The sequence below is a fragment of the Cebus imitator genome, unplaced genomic scaffold (assembly GCF_001604975.1).
Source record: "Cebus imitator isolate Cc_AM_T3 unplaced genomic scaffold, Cebus_imitator-1.0 Scaffold37, whole genome shotgun sequence".
Classification (NCBI taxonomy): domain Eukaryota; kingdom Metazoa; phylum Chordata; class Mammalia; order Primates; family Cebidae; genus Cebus; species Cebus imitator.
Window position 1 is genome coordinate 5,028,327 of NW_016107352.1, and position 22,116 is coordinate 5,050,442.

At 36.5% G+C, this 22,116-nt stretch overlaps 1 protein-coding gene across 9 annotated transcripts in view; it reads right to left on the minus strand.

Moving 5' to 3' along the window:
• The window catches only part of COL28A1 (collagen type XXVIII alpha 1 chain), a 207,356-nt gene that overhangs the window by 112,894 nt on the left and 72,346 nt on the right, over window positions 1-22,116 (minus strand). For all 9 annotated transcript variants that reach the window (XM_037737295.1, XM_037737294.1, XM_037737293.1 and 6 more), the window contains 2 exons: window positions 7,408-7,476; window positions 5,971-6,039 (listed from right to left, as the gene is read on the minus strand). In XM_037737295.1, coding sequence (XP_037593223.1) covers window positions 5,971-6,039; window positions 7,408-7,476 — 138 coding nt within the window. The remainder of the gene's footprint in view (window positions 1-5,970; window positions 6,040-7,407; window positions 7,477-22,116) is intronic.

Genomic DNA, 22,116 nt, shown 5'->3' on the forward strand with positions numbered 1-22,116 from the left:
AAGAGAGAGAAATGGGATGGTTTGACTTATGATTTTTTGACTTTACAATGGATTTGTCAGCATGTAACCCCCACGGTAAGTAGTCAAGGAGCTCCTTATGATTTATAATAGGCTTATGGTTTCTACTGAATGCATTGTGTTTGCATCCTCATAAAGTAAAAAATATGTATAAATCAAGCCATTGTAAGTTGGGGACCATCTTCTGTGTTATTAACACTAAATCCATTTTCATCTTACAATATTATTTATTTATGATAGATATAGTAGGATGCAACCCCATTGTAAGTCAAGGAGCATCTGTATATACTAAATGAAAGGACAAAGCAGAAAAAAGCTATCTCATTGACACAATGATAGGAATGACAAGAATTTTGTCTGCTTGGCTTGGGCTCGTAATGACTAAAAATTTCTAACCCTGCCTGTGCTATGTATGAGATTATTATTTCAACTGACATCATCTAAGTGGTTCATGAACACCTTAATTAAGACATTAGCATCAAGGAAACCCCTGGAGTACATAAGAGATACAAACACAAACTCCTCCAAACACCCTCCATGCAGAACACTTAGGATTCACAATTAAAGCCCAGCTGAAAATAATTCAGATGTTAAAGTATAAAACATTAAAAAAAGTTCATAATGAATAAAAGTGAGCTAACACAATGTAAACTTCCTCGAGAATGTCAAACAATAGAATAAAATAATGGAAAGAAAAAATAAGTACTTTAAATGCTTAATGGTCTTAAGGAAATAATGGAAAAACACAAGAAAAGTATAGTTTTAAAAAGATAAATATAGTTTAAAAAATGGCAGATTTAAAAAAATAGCTTCAAGAATTTTAAAAATACTTATTAACTTAAAAATACAATAAATGAGTTAAAAACATTTTATAATCTGATGAAGATAAATTTGTGACTTATAAGTTAGATTTGAGAAAATTGTCCAAATTGCAACCAAATGTCTAGTAGGATTTCTTGATAAATAGAACAGGGAAAGAAAACATTTTAAGAAATAATAGCTAATAACTTTTTTAAACTATAGAGTCCTCAGATTCATGAAACAGTAAATCTAAAGAAATGTAAGTGAAAAATATATTCACACTTTTGCAAAAGCAGCCTAAGGCAAAAAATGAATTACTACAAGAAATTATAAACAGACAGAATACATGGCAACCAGAAACCATGATTGTCAGCAGACAATGGAGCTGGTGTTCACAATCCAAAGCACACCAGCTAAACTATTCTTACAAAGCAAACCAAATAATGGCACTTCGACCAAAGGCCAAAAGAGTTTAGTGCTAACATATTTTTACTGAAAACATCTTCTAAAAGAAGTACTTCTTGAAAAAATAAATCAGTCAAGAAGAAAAGAGAAATTTAGGAAGCTATGTCAAGCTAAGAAATGGGTAAATATAAACAAATGGGTAAAACTAAACAAATACTAAGAAAAGTACAAAAGTAATAATAAATAATTTTGGTAGGATGAAAATAAGGTAGAACTAAGTCAATAGAGAATAATATTCTAAAGGTGAAAGAAATGATTGAAGTAAAAGCCTTCTATGGTCAGTATATTTTTCAGGAGCGGATGGCAATACCGATGACATTTCAAACTTGTTAGTTAAGAAAACATGTTAGGAATCAACCTAAATGCCCATCAACAGTAGACTGGATAAAGAAAATATGATACATATACATCTTGAAATATTACACAGCCATAAGAAAGAATGAGATAATGTCCTTTATAGCAACATGGATGGAGCTGGAAGCCATTATCCTTGGCAAACTAATGCAGGAATAGAAAACCAAATACTGCATGTTCTCACCTATAAGTGGGAACTAAATACTGAGAACACAAGGACACAAAGAAGGGAATAACAGACACTAGGGCCCTACTTGAGGTGGAGGGTGAGAAAAGGGTGAGGATGGATAAATTGCCTATCAAGTACTATGCTTATTATTTGGATGATAAAACAATCTCTACATGAAACCCCTGTGACATGCAATTTACCCATATAACAAACCTGCACATGTACCCTTGAACCTAAAACAAAAGTTAATAAAAAGAACACATATTAAAGGTTTAAAGAAATAAAATATGCAAAAAATACAAGTATATGTACACATATATAGATATATACGTACCAAGTTGTGTATGCATGTGTACATATGCTGAGACATACATATGTATTTGACATTTTGCCCAATTTCTAGATTTTTGATTTATTATTGAGTTTTGAGAGTTTTTTAAAAATGTATTTCCAATACAAATCCTTTGTAAATGTGTAGTTTGTGAATATTTTCTCCCAATCAGCAGCTTGTCTCTTTAGAACCTTAACAGAGTCTTTCACAGAGCAAACATTTACTACTTTCATTAAGTCCAATTAATTAATTTTTAGGGGGAATCATGTTTTTGGTGACATGTCTAAGAAATCATCATCAAGTCCACGATTCCAAAGATTTTCTCATATGTTTTATTCTAAAAGTTTTATAGTTTTTACATTTTATATTTAAATCTGTGATCCATTTTGGGTTACTTTTTGTATAAGGTACAAGACTTAAATTGAGGTTTATTTTTTGTGTTTGCACAGATCGTGCCAGCACCATTTGTTGAAAAGACTATGTTTCCTCTGTTGGATTGTTTTTGCAGTATTTTGACTACACTTCTATAGGTCTGTATCTGGGGTCTCCATTCTGTTTCACTGATCATATTTCTATAATCTGCCAATATCACACAGTCATTATTACTGTAACTATATAATAAATCTTAAGACCAGTTAAGTTAGTATAATTTCTCCAAGTGTATTCTTTTTCAAGTTTTTTAAAAGCTATTCCAGCTCTTTGCCTTTCCATATTAATTTTAAAATAGCCCTGTCCATGTCTAAATAAAATCTTGCTGAGATATTAAAAATATTTGTGCTAAACTTTTATATCAATTTGGGAAGAATTTACATCTTTATGATGTTGAATCTTCTAATCTGTAAACATGTCCCTAAATTTATTAAGTGTTCTTTGATTTCTTTCATCAGTGTTTTATAGTTTTACACAAGTCCTATACATGTCTTATTAGATTTCTACCCACATATTTTTCTTTTTTAGCAGTTAAAAATGGTATTGTGCTTTTTAGTTTCTGTGTGTTCATTACTAGTTCACAAAAATTAAATTGATTTTGTATGTTGATATTGTATCCTGTGACTTTGCTGAACTCACTTGTTAATTCTAGGAGGTTTTTCTTGTAGATTTATTGGGATTTTCTATGGAGGCCATCATATCATCTGCAAATAAGGTTAGTTTTATTTATTGTTTTTATATCAATGCCTCATATTTCTTTTTCTTGTCGTATTGTGCTGGCTAGAACATCCAATGCTATATTGAATAAGACTGGTAACAGCAGATGTTTTTGTCTTGTTCCTGATCTTAGGGGGATGTATTCACTCTTTCACTATTACACATAATGTTAGCTCTAGATTTTTCACAGAAATTAAGGAAGTTCCTCCACTACTTCTAGTTTTCTGAGAGTTTTCACCAGAGATTTATCAGGGTTTATTAGGGTTTTGAGTTTTGTCAAATGCCTTTCTCTGTCTTTTGATGTGATCATGTGATCTTTCTTCTTTAGCCTATTAATATGGTATATTCCATTGGTTAATTTTCAATTATTAAGCCAGGCTTGCATCCATAGGATAAACCCCACTTGGTCATGCTGTACAATTCTTTCTACATATTGCCACTGCTATTTTGTTAAAAATTTTTATGTTGATATTCATAAGGGATATTGGTCTGTAGCATTCTTCTTATATATGTTTAATATTTTGTTCTGGTTTCAGGGAAAACTGGCCTCATAATATAAATTGGTAAGTGTTTCTTCCTCTTCTATTTTCTGAAAAAAATAGGGAGAATTTACTGTATCCATAATGTTTTATGTTTTTCAAAGAAAATTAAAGTAAGAATAGTAAATGTACTAATTGTCTACCTGGTGGAGGTTTACCCAATCATTCTTTATATTTTCCAGTATGCTTAAAATATTTTATTATTTAAAAATAAAAGCATTTTAAGAACTACAATGAATAAATGAAACTCATTTTTAAGTTTAGTGCTGAGTTTGGAAGGTATAAATAATAGCAAAGCACAAAATTGTTTGGACAAAACACTCATCAATCTGTATTTAAAATTTTTTAAATTGTGACTTATTTCTTTGAAATTTTCAGAATGTTTCCAGCTCTGAAAATCATTGACCTATGGAGAACTCAATCTTTTACTTTTATAGAAGTTAAAGTTGTAGACTTTGCTAAATCAAATACATCCACAAGTTATTTGATATTCTTCATGAGGGGGTGAAATCTTTTTCTATTCCACTCAAATCTGAGCTGGTCCTATACATATTTTAGATATCACAGAAATGATGCTGTATAATTTCTGAGGCTAAGCCTGACATGATGAGTGGTTTCTGCTTACTGGAACACTCTTGCTTGGTTTCGAGCTGCCGTTTGGTAAGGAAGCCCAAGCAACAACCTGTACCTACCCATGTGGAGAACTGAGGTCTCTGGGCAACAATCCCAGCTAAGCTTCCAGACAACAACTTGCATAAACTGCCAGCCATGTAGTCCATTTTTAACATTCCAGCTATTTCAGCACTCCATCTGACTTCAAGTTATACGGAACTCTCACTACAACTCACAAAACCATAAGAAATAACAAATTACTGTTTTAAGGCACTAGGGCTTGAGGCAGTTTGTTAAACAGACACACAAAACCAAAATCGAGAACAAAATAAGTTAGTGGTTTACCTTTAATGATACTATCTAGTTAGTGGAAACTGAGACTAGATCACTGATCTCTACATGATTAGTCCAGTGTATTTTTCTTCCATATGGTGCTCTCTTTTTTGAATTAGTATATTCAGATATAAGTGAAAAGCCTAAATCTAAACAATATATTGCCATTTCACTCACAGAGAGTGCAGTATGGAAGCGCATGTTTCTGTGAATATACAGATGTGAGGAACTATGCGGTGCAAAGACAACTTGAAAGACCAGCTATCCACAATCAGTTGTTTTCATTTGTACCTTAGTGAGTCAGCTACTATTTTTCCCTAAGAGAATAATGATTACTTGAAAAGTTAACATGCTTCTTATACCAGAATAATCGTATTTTCTTCACTTCCTCTCCAAATGTCTTTTAATAGAAATTTTTTTCTTCTCCAACAACAGTAACTTCAAAGCTACATGAAAGAGACATTGTGAATAACACAGATATTACCTGTCTACCATTATCAATCCTAGCTTTAGAGCATATTCATGGGTTAGATAATGAGCCAAGTCCTTACTCTCAGCGATTTTCTTGTGGTTACAAAGAAATCCATTATAAAGTATAAACATTAGGCTTGAGTCCAGATCTTATTCCTAGAAAATTTTGACACATGAGAACTCTTTTCTTCTTGTTCAAGTTGATTAATCTTGTAAGAGGTTACAGTAAAAGAGAGTTGTTTGTCAACATCATATATATATTTACACATATACATATATATGTTGCTCCATTTCATGTGTTGTGAAAAACAGCACTTGGATCTGGTCCTCACATATTTATTTTCATTTGTTGCTCATAAAGATACAAGGTGGTTGGAAGGCCAAGGCGGGTGAATCACCTGAAGTCAGGAGTTCGAGACCAGCCTGGCCAACATGGCAAAACCCCATATCTACTAAAAATACAAAAAAATTAGTTGTTCCTGGTGATGTGCACCTGCAGTCTCAGCTACTCAGGAGGCTGAGGCAGGAGAATCACTTGAACTTGAGAGGTGGTGGTTGCAGTGAGCTGAGATCACATTACTACACTCCAGCCTGGGTGACAGAGTGAGACTCCATCTCAAAAAAAAAAAAAAAATACAAGGTGGGTTAATTTGACCATTTATTCTAACCAGAAAGAACAAGTAAAAACTATATTTGTCCTTTTCATTCCATCTAGAATTTTTGCTACTTACTGGCTGTCCAGGCTCACCAACTCCAATGGGTCCTGGAGCTCCTGGTCTTCCTTCTTGGCCTCTTTCTCCCTAAGAGAAATAAATAATAGAATGAAAGCTAGAGATTTTAAATAAAGAATAAACATAGCACAAAATTCTCTGGAGATTTCAACAGGGATAAATAGCAAAATGGACACATTTTTCATATTCATAAAGGTAAAAAATTCTAGAGGAAGAGAAATAGCTCAAATTTAAGTGAATTTAAGTGAACAAATTACCCGAAATTGTTCATTATCTCTTCTTGTCCCAATATAATTTAGCATTTTCAGCTTTCACAAAATACTGTGTAAGAACTGGCAGAGCAGACTGTGTGGCAATGCATGTTGGTTACTGAGATGGCCAAGCCGACAATTTGTGTGCTGTGCCCTGCCCTCTTGCCAGCATCCTGGGATGTCACATCTACCTTGTCCCCACTCTACCCTATTTCACCTTTCCTTTAAGCTCTTTTCAGACTTCAGACTTCATCTTCTCTTTTCTGGAGACTTTCTGGCTCACTGAAACCACCACCTCTTGGGTTCAAGCAATTCTCCTGCCTCAGCCTCCCGAGTAGCTGAGACTACAGCTGCACATCACCAGGACCAGCTAATTTTTTAGTAGTTTTAGTAGATATGGGGTTTTTCCAAGTTGTCCAGGCTGGTCTCAAACTCCTGAGCTCAGGTGATTCAACCTCCTTGGCCTCCCAATCACCTTGTATCTTTATGAGCAACAAATGCTTCTTCATAACTCTGCCAACATAAACTTTACCTTCCCTGGAGTCTCAATGTGCTTATTGCTGAAATGCTATACGTGGGAATATTCAGTCCCATTCAAAGTACAGTGTTTTGTACTGCATGCTATTTTAATCCTGCATCAAAGTCTTACTGTCACAACCACATAGAAAAGCCATTCAAAATAGGCACTTCTGCTTTAGTATATCCTGTGTAATGTAGAGCCTCACAGGATGGATGTTCCTTCCCTTTCTAGTTCTCTACAAATCTCTCTGCCAACTTTGACCTATTCAGTGCCATGGCCTTCTGGTTTCTGCCCCTTTATGCTTGTTCAGTGTGAGCTATGAGTATTGATGTGTTAAGTTGTTTCACTTCCCGATAACATATTTGCATGTGAATGTTTAAAGTCCATGAAAACTCAGCAGAACTATAATGTACCTTGGCAAGAGGGTGGGTATTCGGAAACAAGTAAGTTTTTCATTCCAACAAAATTAAAAAATACATTAATTATTCTTGTGGTAACTGCCCCCGACAAGCATATTGCTGTGTCCAAGCATATAAAATGAAGTAACTTCAGGAAGCCTCCTTGTGTCTATTGGGTTTAGGCAGAATGGAGTTCAAATCACGGCTCCCCCAGGCCCTACAATAAATTCAACAGTCATCAATGGGCAAAAAGACAAGTTATCTTTACCTTAATACCTTGCTGTCCAATTCCAGGAATTCCTGGAGAACCATAAGGACCAGGAGGACCTGGCTCACCCTGGAGGAAGAAATAGTGACAGTAGTTATATGTTAGGTCAACTCAACAGTATTGTTTAAGCAGCTCTTCGATGTATTGTTTTGCAATAAGGGCCTTGAGAGCAACAACAAACCTAGTACATTATGCCTGCCCTCAAGTGTTTACAATTCATTTGGAAAGAAAACACAGACCCAAGGTCAAATTATCCACTAGGCACAGTAGTCACAGTATCTGGGTCCACAATAATTTTAGGAGCCTACAAATATATTCCAATTGTAATTTTTTATTCAAAATAAAAATAATGACTATATAACAATGAATCCAGCTTGCATTCATAAATATAATTTTTAAATATTTTTATGGAGGAAGGGGCCCACAAAAGCAGATGTTTTCAGGATCCTTAAAAGGCATAACACAGCCATCATTCATTCATTCGCAAATCTATAAGCACTCTGGAAGACATATTTTGTTTTCTCCTCTGTGGCTGTCCTCTTCTAGCTTTCCTTCCCTGCTGATAAAACCCTGATTGGGTCAGTCAGTGGGCAGCTGTTCTTTGCTCTCAGAGGTGTAGGATGAATGATCATTGGCCTAATGCAAGATGGCAATCTCCTTTCTCTTCGTCACTGATTCATCTAAGTTGGTCACATGGCTCAATTCTGACAAACGAGATGTAAAGGACCTTACTGGATGCAAAGGAGAAAATTGCCTCTGCCTTTTCTTTCTTACACAGAGATGTGATAACTGTCTAGTAACTATGAGGCAGCAATCTCTAGGACAAAAGCCAACAGTTGAGGAGGGCTGGCTCCTGGATACCCTCATTGAGCAACTGATCCAGTCCTGGACTACCTGCCTTCAAATATTCTGTTTACTCAACAGCAAGAGTTCTTATGATTTAAGCCACTATTAGTCAAGATTCTGTTACTCAAAGCCAGAACATTTTGAAATAATACAGCCTATGATGTGGCAGGCCCATAATAAAATTCAGGCATTTTAGAACTAGATGCAACCATTGCACTCAAACCCCTACATTTCACAGGTGTGGAACCTGAGTCCCAGAGAGATTACCTGGCCAGCCCAAACTTACACCTGAATACCACTCACACAGTTACAGCTCCTTAGGTCTCTCAGGCTTTAGGCCCTGTGGCATGATGATAGGGGAAGGGGAGTGGCTATTGACTCCAGTTGCCCGCTTCATAATATTTCTGTTCATCTAAATAATATGTCTTCATTGTGGAAAAACTGTCATATATTAAAAAGTGTGCATGCAAGGAAAATTTTGAATTCCTTGTCTATAACTATTAATACTATAAAATTGTGTGATATTTCCTTTCAGTTTTTTATATTCACACATGTACCTTTCATTTACGCTAAGGAAGATTTCTGAACACTCTTGTGTTTCAGCTAATGAAAGTTTGCTATTTAAAATTTCATTTAACCCAAAGATTTGTCTCTTTATGCTTTCACTAAACAACAGCAAAATGAAACAGGAAAGTGAAACAAGCCTTTTCTGACATGAAGGAAGATGAAAGAATTTTCAGAAATAGTAAAGTCTCAATTTGCCCCAGAAGCTTGTAATTTTGGAAGGAACACCTAGTAACCAGAGCAATGTTCTGTGGATAAAAACATAGCTTTACTATAAGAAGTCTGCAGCCAGACATGGTAGCTCATGCTTGTAATCCCAGCACTTTGGGAGGCCGAGGCAGGTGGATCACTTGAGGTCAGGAGTTCAAGACCAGCCTGGCCAACATGGTGAAACATTGTCTCTACTAAAAATACAAAAAAAAAAAAAAAATTTTAGCTGGGCCTGGTGGCATGTGCTTGCAGTCTCAGCTACTAACAAGACTAAGGCAGAAGAATTGCTTGAACGCAGGAGGCAGAGGTTGCAGTGAGCCAAGATCTCCTCAATACACTTGAGCCTGGGCAACAGAGCAAGACTTCATTTTAAAAAGTCTGTTGACTTTGACCAACTACAAAAGGGGAAGAGAAGGGCCCAAAGGGTCAGCGTCAAACCAGCTCCCCAAAAGGTATGCCCAGGCTCAGCGTGAATTAAAACAAAGGAATTATGCCTCAAAATGAGTCATCCACATTTATGATCCCTTGGCATTTAAGTGGATTGAATTCAAAAGTACTTACTGTGTAACCTGTTGAGTACAAGTCAGTCTGGCAAATATTTTTTCCCTTAAACTCCTAAGGTTGTAACTGTTTTTCTATATTGATTAAGTTTTCTGAACGGTCAGGTGACTGACATTCTCATTATACATGTTTTTAGCAGTGAAATTTATCTCTCTTCATACTATCAGATGGAAAAGTTCACACTAAATTTGAACTTGTTTACTTTCTCTCTCTCTCTCTCTCTCTCTCTCTCGTTTCCCTCTGACACCCAGGATGCAGTGCAATGACGTGACCTCAGCTCACTGCAACCTCTACTTCCCAGGCTCAAACTATTCTCCTGCTTCAGCCTCCTGAGTAGCTAGGATTACAGGTGTCTGCCACCATGCCTGACTAATTTTGTATTTTTAGCAGAGATGGGGTTTTACCATGTTGGCCAGGCTGGTCTCGAACTCCTGGCCTAAAGTGATCCACCCGCCTTGGCCTCCCAAACTGCTGATGTTGCAGGCCTGAGCCACTGCACCTGACCTGTTTACTTAATCTCAATGTTTGATCAAGTGCTAGAGAATATTTAGCTTTCTAGAGATTCCAAATTTTCACTTCTTTTTCTTACAACTTGTTGTGCTCTACATTTAAGTTAGAATCTACTTGTCAGTTATACAGGTCGCATATGGGTGACTGTCTCCATCACTCAGCAAATGACACCAGGTACTTGCTTTGTGGAGGGCAATGAAGTAAAATTAGAAGAAGCTGTAGACATAGTTCCTAAACTCTAGAGACCAGCTTAAGAGATAAAGCATACCATTTAAAAATGGGGTATGGGATAAAAAACTACGTATTCAGTACAACATACACTACTTGGGTAATGCATTCACTAAAATCTCAGAATTCACCATAATATAATTCATTCATATAACCAAAAACCACTTGTACTCCAGAAACTATTGAAGTAAAAAAAATTTAAGTATATATATATGACACACACATATATGTAATACCATTAAAAATACAATAATAAAAACCACCCACTGCTGAATTTGGCTGGCTAAAAAAAAGTACAATAATAACAATACAAGGTCCTAACTTTACTTTATTCACTTTTTATCCCTTCTATATGTAGCATTGGTTCTGTGATGGGTCAGAAGACATCTAAATTATATATTTGGCACAGAATTTGAGAGTTTTTTGAGTAGTAGAAGTTCTTCCCTACTTTGTACTTACGTAATGTTTGATCAGAAACAAACCAAGAGCCCAGGTTGGTGACAAGAAATTGGCTTGGTCATTACCTTGAAACGTATGGACCAGGAGAATCAAGAGTAGAAGCAACTCTCTTACCTTGAGCCCGTGAACTTCCTTTAGCCTTGGTCAAGTACCAAGAGCAGCTGAAAAATAATATTGCTTTTCAAGAGAGTTGCAGGAGTGTGAAGATGAGAGAGGGTTGTTCTCCTTTACCTGAGCACAGCCCCTTAGCAGTGTAGCTTCACATTTCTCTTGCTTAAATTTATTTCTCAGGAGCCTGGTATCTCAAGGTAGGATCCACGAAACAGTATTGGCCTACAGCTCATGTTTATTTCCTTCACATTTTCCCTTTTTCTTTCTTACAGAGATTCCTCAGGTAGAAAAGAAAGTGGTCCTGACTGTAAAATATGCTGTCTGGGCAAAGACAAAACGGAGGGAAGAGTCAGCACTCTAGTCAGAATGATTTTCCAGGAATTTACCAAGACAGCATAGCCCTGGTAAGACTGCAGGCATGATTCCATTCCTGTCAATATTCCTTCCCTAGCCCTTTGTCTCACTCACACACACACACAACCAGAGAGAGAGAGAGAGAGAGAGAGAGAGAGAGAGAGAGAGAGAGAGATTGCATGCCCAAAAGATTGCATGCCCACATTACTACTAATTATTTCTCTACCTTCATTTGCCATCAGAGCCATTTACCAACAGGCAAGTATAACAAGAGGTATAGGTTAAAATGAGTAGCCCCAGAAAGAATCTGTTTCTCATTACCTCCATGTGAGTGTGAATATGTGTGAATGTGAGTGTAAGCATGTGTGGAGGTGGCAAAAAGATTAGCTAAACCACCTTGGTCCTTCTCAGAAATCAAGAACAACCATGCCACGGGCTTTAAGAGGACAGGAAGCCAATGTTGAATAAAACCTACTATTTATCAGCACTGCCCAGACATGTTATATACATTATCTCATTTAATCTTCTATCAATCATAAGAAGTAGGTTTTTGGGTTTGGGTTTTTTTTTCAAACACCTGGCTTCAAGTGATTCTTCCATCTTGCCCTCCCAAAATGCTGGGAGTACAGGCATAAGCCACCACACCCAGCCCTTCATGCATGGAGTCACAGGGAAAAAAACATGACTTTGAATCACTTGGTCTTGTAGAACCTTCGTTCTATTATTTACTAACAATTTGAGCTTTTGCAAAATCTCCATATGCAAAATGAGAATAACTATATCTGCCTTGCAGCATTGTTGAGAGGATTCAAAATATTGTCTGCAAAACATCTAAGTCATAACCAGTCACACAACAGCTGTTTAATATGTATAGATTTGATTGTTATTCACCAGACCTTTTTTGAGCACCGAACTAATAATAGGTAAATAACAATTTATGTCTATAATTGAATATTAGGTTACATAATTACAGACATAAATCAGATTGCACCTGCACTTTGCAGAAGCTTACAATCTGGCTGGAGAGACAAATGAACATAAAATAAAATACAAGCATATGAATTAGCATAATAAAGATGTTAACAGAATATATGACTCTGAAGCAGAAATGTTTAATTCTACCTTAAGGAATTGGGAAAGTTTCATATAGTACAGGAGATATTGGAGCCAAACAAAGATGTAGTAATCATAGCTAATCTGATGGAAAAGAAAAGAAACAAAAGTTCTGGAAGAAGGAAGAGTATGAGGCATAAAATGATGCTAAATGTTCTAGGGATGGTCAGCAGCCCTGTGAGCCCAAAAGGCCAGAAATGAGGTGGCACTAAGGCCACTGTCTGGAGCAGCATGGTCCAATGGAAATAGACAGTGATCCACAGTTATAAGTTTTAATCCTGAGCAGCCACATTAAGAAATAAAAAGAAACAGGTAAATTATAATTAATAATATATTTTACTTAATAAATACAAAATATTATCATTTTGACATATAATCAATACTTTTTAAAGTATTAATGATTTATTTCTATCTTTTAATGCTAAGTCTTGGAAATCTGATGTGTATCTTACACTTACAGCATATCTCAATTTGGACCAGCCACATGTCAAGTGCTCAGTAGATACATGTGGCTGCCTTATTAGGCAGTGCGGTTTACAGTGATTAACAAGGCTGAAGGCCCAGGTCAGAACCATGAACAGTACCAACATTTAAGTCAGGTGGGAGTGGAAGAATACAGAGATGTCTTGCGGGGAGTTGGGGAAAAAGAAAATTTCAAAAGAGAGTCATCATTTCCAAAGATAAATTTGTCATCTTTCACTCCCCAACCTAGTTCTCCATCTCAGGGAAGGGCACCAGAATCCCTCCTGTGTCAAACAAGAACCTAGGGGTCATTCGTGACACCTCCCATTCCCTCTGCTACCATATGCAATGCATCCCAACACCTAACAGTATGCCTCCTAAATCTCTCCCAAATCTATCCACTTCAGTCCTCTACCATGCCTCTCCAGTCTACAGCAAACTGATAATACCTCTTGTTCAGAGTACAACAAAGTCCTTAGTATTCTATTTGCTCCCGCTCTAGCATGTTCCAACTTATTCCCTCCATTGCTGCAGAGCAATTTTTTAATTTTAATTTTAATCTGAGTAAAACCTTCTGAGGCCTTTCCCTAAGACAGATCTTCTTACAAGGCCCTGTTTGGTGTAGTCCTACAGCCTCTCCAGTCCCTTCTGTCATCAGTCACCTCTTTACTCCTGATCCCAGCAACACTGGCTTATGTTCAATTCCTTGTACTTGCCTTGCTCCTCCTGCCACAGGATCTTTGCACAGACTATTCTGTCTGTCTGGAGTGGTTTTACCTCTCTCTTTCATAGTGATTCTTACCTTTCAGATCTTGTGTTAAAGCAGCATGGCTTCAACAAGGGATTTCTGGATCAATTGAAATTCCTATTTTAGGCACTACAGTATCAATAGCACTGTTTTCCCTTTTTTTTTTTTTTTTTGAGCATTCATTACAGTTGTAACTTCGCATTTAATGTTCTCCATCACCTTCCCGCCAGACTGTGGGGATGATGCATATGATTTCGTTTTGCCTTCTCAATGTTTAGCTAATTACTATCATTCACTCAATCATCCATGTGCCAAATGTTTATTGAGCATTGATTAGGGAGCAGGGGCTCTGCTAGCTGTGGGAGGTGAACAAAACTGGAAACCTGTTCTAGGCTGGGGGAGCTGGGGATCTAGAAATACTCCTCTGGACTTCCCTCTGGTTTGCTTAGGTTTTCAACAAGGAGCAACTGTATATAAATTACACAATGATATCAAGTATCTATTACACAGTTTCTCCTACAAATTCACCCAGACACAATTAACTTTTTTTAGCTGAAAGAGTAATGAAGTCATAATGAAGAGGAAAGTTTAGCTAAGAAAACCAACCAACACCCCCTATCCCTGGCACTGATTCTAACCAAAAGCAAATCTTTCATTTCTCTAAGACAGTACATAATAAATGGTTATCCAAGACTGAATTAAATATTTGAGGACAGAACTTTACCCTTTTTAAAATAATACAATTATGAAAAATGTATCATATTTTCTTAATATTACGAAGATATTTTGGCAACTTTTAAAAATCATTTCCCAGATATGTATGGTGCCAACTTTAATATTTTAAGTTTTATTGCAAATATTCTAATGCTTTTCAAATGGAAGAAAATGATGGATGAACATTTTGTAGGTATGGAATGGTTCAAGTATGGCCAGGATACATTCTCAGCTGAAACTTAGGGAAGAGATGACTGTATATCAGGGCTTGGGTGAAAGGCCAAGAAAGCCTCCTTTTGGAAAGAGGAACAAAGGAAGGAAAGAAGGAAGGAAGGAAGGAAGGAAGGAAGGAAGGAAGGAAGGAAGGAAGGAAGGAAGGAAGGGGGGAAGGGGACAAGGATAAAGGAGGGAGGGGAAAGGGAGGGAGGAGATAGGGAGGGAGGAAAGGAGGGGAGAAGAGGGGAGTCAATATTTATCAAGTACTTGTTAAATCAAGCTCCATTTTTAGCACCAAGTTTCTCATTTCGGAGGAAGTGTTGTGCTATAAAAGGCTTGTTTTTAGAAAATTTATCAGAATAAACTTGGTATACATTAGTATAAAGACAGTTGTCAAAATACTTAACAATTAAAATTACCAACACATATGGCACTTACTATACAAGTGCTTCTCTGCATAAATGACACATATTAACTCATTTAATCCTCATCACAACTCTAAGAAGTAGGTACTATTATTAACTCCCTGCATGCGTGAGAAGACTGAGTCATAGGGAGGTAAAGTAACTTGCCCAAATCACGCAGTCAGTAAAACATAGGACTGGGTTTGAAACCTGGTTGTTTGGCATTAAAGCCAGTGCTCTCAACTACTATGCCAAACTGCCTCTTGAAATTTTTAAATTCTTCTTTTAAAGTATTTCAAAAATTATATGATTGCAGACTAAATTCATATTTTTAGTATAGGGTGAAAAATGCAAAAGTCAGATAATTACAATCTACTCAAAAGTGAAAATCCATCATATGAAAACAAAGCACCTCTAAAATAAAATATAAGCCAAGAGGAAATATAACTTATCTAAGCTGATGCACATGCCATTTCAGGTACATAAAGTCTATCTGGTTGTCATTTAATGTTAAAAGTAATATAAATTACAACTGGCAATACTGTAATCACATAAGGCAAATCTACATATAAACCAGTAAGTGAACTGTACTGAGTTTGGAACCACTATTATGTCAAACCTCCAGTTAAAACCTTTTTTGAATACCAGCTACTTATGTAAGAGAGAAAGTCCAGTCTACTTGTGCCTTCTAAAGCAGAAAAAATTCTAATAACAATGAATTGGTAAAGAATATAATACTAATTATATTGAACCACATTTTAGTAACTCTTAACTCACCTTCTAGAATGCTATTAGATTAAACCACATGAAATTGACAATATTTGACCACGCTTGGCCTACAAACATGGCAATTCATGTGTTTCAACTAATAGAAAAATCATACTTCATTATATATAACAAAATGTAAGAAAATGCAAGTCATTTTCCCTAAAAGGAAGGACCAGTCAGCAGCCCATTAGGAGAGCTTTTGAGAATTGCAGCTCTAGAAGACACTGTTTAGAATCCTCCAGCACAAAATGAGTTGCTGGTAAGAATTCAGGGTGGACATACTCCATTAACCTAAGAATAAGGCCATTGATTTATGAAAGGAGATGGGTTCATATGACAGTGTGATAATGTTTCTTAAAACCTGACCCTGAGAGGCTGGGAGGAGGGAAACATGGGGAATTATTGGTTAATGGGTACAGAGTTTATGCTGAGACAATGAAAAAGTTTTGGGTATAGATAGTGGTGATGGTTATATATATAACATTGTGAATATATTTAAAACCACTGAATTGCATGCTTACAAATGGTTCAAATAATAAATGTTATGTTAAGTACATTTTACCACAACAAAAACCTTTACCCTTGGAATACAATTAATTTCTCTGTTGCAAAGTTGTTATTGCAACTTACTTGAAATAAATAAGGATATTGACGAAATTAGAAAGGAAACATTCTGACATCCCTCCTGAAGACATTGCAGTGGCTGATTCATTCCACATTAGTGCCCTCTTTACGTATGCAGGTTAGACTCAGCCACTTTGTGGGAAATGTTGGCAGCACTTTGGGTTCCTTGGTACATCAGAGCTTTTACCTGACAATCTACACACACACACACACACACACACACACACACACACACACACAGTATATATACCCCATCTGCTGGGAACCACATGCATCAGCAATTTGGGAATAGAAAGCATCTACCTTGAAGCCATTGGCTGACATCCCACATGTTCTGGCAGCCACTTCAAGTTGTCACTATCAGTTGTCGCATGTCAAATGAGTTAATAAGCTCATTTAGAGTTTTGGTAGGCAGATGTGCATGTAGGTCAAAGCCTTCTCCACAGCAAGAATTGCTGAATTACTAATGATTCTTTCCCTTTAATTAGGCCCAGAACAGAAATAGCATTTAGACTTTGACATCTCTGAAGGAAAAACATTCACATCATTTGGCAGCTTGGTATGATTCTTCATTTAACAGCTATTTATAATTAAAATTGTAAAGGGATTCTTCCTATACACTGAGTAGTCACAACCTTGTTCAAAGTCATTATCCTGCCAGGAGAACCAGACAGCAAATTATTGTTTTTGGACAACTAGAAAAGTTGACATTTTCAAGTACCCTATACTTAAAATACTTTACATGAAGCCAAAAATACAGTCATTCTGTTAAGATAATTGTGAACTGAAAAAAGTTTTTTGTTAGATTGATTATTCTTTACCAAGAAATGTAGGTGTCTACATGTTTTCACTTAATTTACTTCACTTAAAGTGATAGATTATAAGGAATTATATCTTGTTACAAATCATGACTTTTTAAGTGGTTGAGAGCAACACCATGATGTTAGGAAATTGTTAGGTTTTTGAGTTGTAATAAGAACTGAAATATGTCTACACAAGATGATTCTTTGATGAAAAAGTTTAAAATGCTTTATAGTTGTTCATATTTGTGATGTTGAACTACTTCCAACCCACAATTGGAAACATTAGTTACATTTAGTAGGTCGACCTAGCTACTAAGCGGATTTTGAGCCAACCAAGTACTTAAATAATGACCAAAACAAGAATGTACTTTTAAAACTACTAAATCTTCATTAGTGACTTCTGTTCCAATGGAAATACTGACATAGAAAACATAAGACTATAAGTTGTATACAAGAAACTGTAAAAAATTACACCCCAAGTCTTCATGCCAATCTTAGAAAAAAGTAAAAGTAACATATTGGATTGTTTAATGCACAGGAAGCATTTGATGGGGTATGTCAACACTGTCCTGTTTGTCTTTATTACCCAAATATGTTAGAAGAATGGTCAATATTCCTGACTGCTACATCCTTCTCTCTGGTTTTCTCCACAATGCATTGCCATCTCCTCGACCCTTCTACTGAAAGTATTCTTTCAGAGCTTCCCAATAACCTCAGTATTGCCAAATTAAGTTACCACATAGATAACTGCCCACATGACCGATCTGCAGTATGATATTGCTGACCACTCACACCATTTAAAACCTTTTATTCAGTCATTCATTTAAGAAACACTTGTTGCTTCACGTAAATGTGTGTGAACAAGTATGCATAGCAAAATTTTTAAATCTCCAAGACAGTGGTGTTCCTGACCCACTGTCCCCACATCTTCTGATTTAGACTTTATAAAAACAGTAATGGACCTGCTCATATCTGCCAGCTCTTCTGCCAATGGTTCCTATCTGAAAGAAGACTAGGAATGTTCAAAGATATAATACATGGAAGCTCAAAGTAGAGAAACTTGATTAGCACACTTCCAGCTCCCAGAAATATCCACACATTCATTCCTAATGTCATATCTAAAAGGAAGACAGCCAGCCCTCTTGCCAAAACCCTTCTTCATAGAACACTTTGAAGGAAACAGGATGTTGTGTAGGGATGTTTAGCGTGCTTACAGTTTTAAGTTCAGGGTCTGTACATCTAGCTTTGTTTACTTAATCTCCTCATTAGTATATTGTTAACCTGAAAAATATCTCCTTTGCTTGGGAACCTCAAAAACTGGGATGGAAGCTTGACAAAATAGGATTCAGAAAAGCAGGGTATCCAAAAACTTTGGGGTGGTGCAAACTTTAGGGTGAACTATATGTTTCATGTACTACTCTCATCACCCTCGCTGCAATGAACTCCTCTTAAAACATAGTTGGAGCTCATTCACTAATACTAAGGCTTTTGTCCATTTTGGATGAATGTTTGAGTCACTTACCCTGACCATATCCATTTATTAAACTGGACCAGTCTAGCGCTATTTCTCTATGGATTTTATTAATATCTCAGAAGCTTAAACTGAATGTAAAGCAAGACCAAGTCTCATAGGTAAAAGATTGTTAAGTTTCTTATCCTTGACTATACAGCAAGAAGAAAATACTTAAGACGAATATCCTGCAGGAATATTATGAGCATCCTACAGTAACGATAAAAGGAGTTAGCAGAAGGGAGACAATTCATCTTTTAAGATAAATAAATATATAATATTGCAGCATTTTATAACTGCTTGAGGATTAGCATATGGTACTTTCCCTTGGGAAAAAACATCAGGGATATCTTCTTGTGCCCTTTTGGCCTTGAAGCTCTAACACTGGGATACTTTGAAGTGTCACCAGCTGCTTCCTGCACATGCCACCGTGCAGTCCCTACTCCCAAGGCACAAAGAGAGTCTTGGAAAGAGTGGATTTGCATGAGATTTGAGAAGGAAATGCCCTTCAGAAATAACCTCAGAAAGACATCAAGAAAATGGCAAAAATTACCTAATATAGGCTGGGCACACCCAGTGTTCCACTGTGTTGAATTGTTCAAAATTAGTTTTGGTAACTTGTCCTCTGTGATTTGAAAGGCCTACCAATCATGAGCTGTTCTTCCTACTAATTAAAGGCCTTTTTCAATGATCAGATGTGACTGCAACCTGAGCCACCACGACAGCCCCATGGAAGGCAGCAGCATTGGGTTTTTAGGGCTTCAGTCTTTCCTCAGCACAGCGCTCACTCCTGAGTCACATTTTCAGTATGGTCTCAGATATAAGGCTTCTTGGGCACTTGTGTTGAGATGTTCTTATGAATGCCACAAGATGACCTTCATGTGTGGTAGAGGCTGAGGTGGCCTCTGAGCTAAGGCTTCTTTCTGAGAAACATCTACGTTTTGTTGCTTAGGCAACAAAGCCATTCAAGGCAGACTAGGAGCCACTTTACATGTAGAAAGTATTATTAACAGAAACAATTTGTGAAACTGGGCCAGGAGCACATTTTTTCCTGATTTAACACATGCTATTTTTTTCCTTTTGTTCTTTGGCCACCTTTTCTGAAAGCCCTTTAATGAAGAAAAGCCAATCCTGAAAGCAACAGGAAGGAAGTATAAATTAAGAGAAAGACTATTCATAAATTCATAGACATAGGCAGGCCCCATCTAGAAACTCTCATGGAATCTTTGCAAATGTTACAAAGATTTCTATTTTCAGGTCTTGTATGAAATACAATATTTGAAAATGCACAATTAGCATTACTGTTGTTCTTCTCCCAAGAAATTCCCTTTCTTTTTCCTGCACTTTCAGATGAACATTAAAACCCACTAGAAATGCACCTTTCAACAAACTGTTGTCCCTAGACAGAGTCTACCAAAAGGGAAAACAGATAGAGCTTTCCTACTGTCGAAAAGAAATGCATTTATTTCAGACCAAATATTCAGGAAATTCAGCAATTTTTTCTAAAGGGATATAATATGGTAGCTAAGAGCAGACTTCTGGGTTTCTGTAGTCTTACAGACTTAGTAGACTAATCTGTACAAAGGAAATAAGAATAGATCATGTGTCAAAAAGTGGTGCTAGTATTAAATGAGTATTTAAAACCATACCTATACATAATAAATGTAGGGATCCACTCAGGGTGATGGCAAAAATATTAAGGGAAAAATATTAGAGAAAGTAATAGAATATAGTCTCAAATCCTTTTGGAAGGCCTAAGGGTTTTTTTCTATAGTTCTTGGCTGAACGCAGCCAAAGTCTCTTTGCAGGACCCAGAGAGATTAGGGCACAAAGACAAAGGAATGGGAGTAATTTACCTAGCTAACTTGTTTATTCATGTGGTCTTAAAACCAACCTTTGAGCAGGATGTCCCTCTCGGGGAGCTGGGGGGAGGTTGACCAGGGAGATTACCCTCTAATGGTGTTTGCTTTGGGCATCAGAACCTATCCTTTAATCTCTTCACTCTAGTGGCATCGACTCAAGCCTTTGTGAATTAAACTTTGCTAAACAAATGCAAGTCTCACTGGCTGGTGGGGGCCAGCAGCTACTATCTCTTCACAGCACTCTCCAGAGAGTCTGTAACTGGCACAGACCCTCAGCCAAAGTAGCAAAGCACAGTATCTGTGTGTCAGTGTACTTCATTCATCCTCAGCTGAGTCAGGGTCTGTAGGACAGACCCCCGCAGGTTGTGACCCTGACAGTGGTGCCCAATGTGGGGTGACCCCAGCAAATAAATACGTAAAAAATAAATGTTAACTATTATAGAAGTTTTAAAATAATCTTCCTTGTACCCATTAAAGAATAAAAAATTACTGAATTTTAGACAGTTTCTTTGCACAAATTGCAATAGCAGTTTCTTTTAAAATTGTCTGATAAAATGATAATGTATAAAAAGAAATGTCACTACAAAATATTATTTCCAGATTGAGGAACAAAATAGATTATTATGTCTTCAAAGTATAGTACATTCTAGGAGGCAAGATGAAATAATTCCCTGAAAACTGACTTTTATGACAGTACACTAATAAATGTATAACATGAAAACAAAGCTAATGATCAATGTGACATGAATCTCCGGCTAACAGATCCAAAGAGTAGTAAAAATTATATAGAAGTTAGTAATAGTGTCAAAGTAAGAGTCAAGACCTTAAACCAGAACCACAACTAGAGGGAAAAGGGGAACTCACGCCCACTTCATAGCCTCCCAGCAATCCCCAACATTCTCTAGAAATTGACAACTTTTCAATTGGCAATGAACTTTGTTCACTTGGCAGTGAACTTTGTGATTAAAATGTAAGTGGAAATTTTATGTCATATATATTTTACAAAAGAGAGGCCCTTGAGAAATTGATGAAGTGCTCAAATGGTTTTGGAAAAATGACTCCTTTTATGATTATGCTGTAAAAGTCAACCACCAAGTGCTACTATGTCAGAAAAATTATAACCAACCACCCCCAAAAAAACACGTTTGGTGCCATTATTAAAAATTAATAAACAGTTGAAATTAAAAGCTAAATTTTATTGAAATGATTTATAGTCCTAAGTTATAAGACTATTAGACATAAAGAATTGGGCAAGGTACAGTGGCTCACACTTGTAATCTCAACACTTTGGGACGTGCTGAAGGGCAGAAGGATCCCTTGAGGCCAGGCATTCCAGATCATACTAGACTGGACAGTAATGTGAGAGCTCATCTCTACAAAAAATTTTATAATTTAGCCAGACACTGTGGTGTGTGCCTGCAGTCCCAGCTATTTCGGAGGCTGAGGCAGGAGAATCACTTGAGCCCAGGAGTTCAAGTTACAATTAGTTATGATCATGCCCCTGTACTCCAGCTGGGGCAACCAAGCAACATCCTGTCTCTAAAAAGAAAAAAAGAGAGAGAGAGAGTGAGAAGGAGCACCTTTTTTTTTTTTTTTTTTTTTTTTTTTTTTTTTTTTTTTTTTTTTTTTTTTTTTTTTTTTT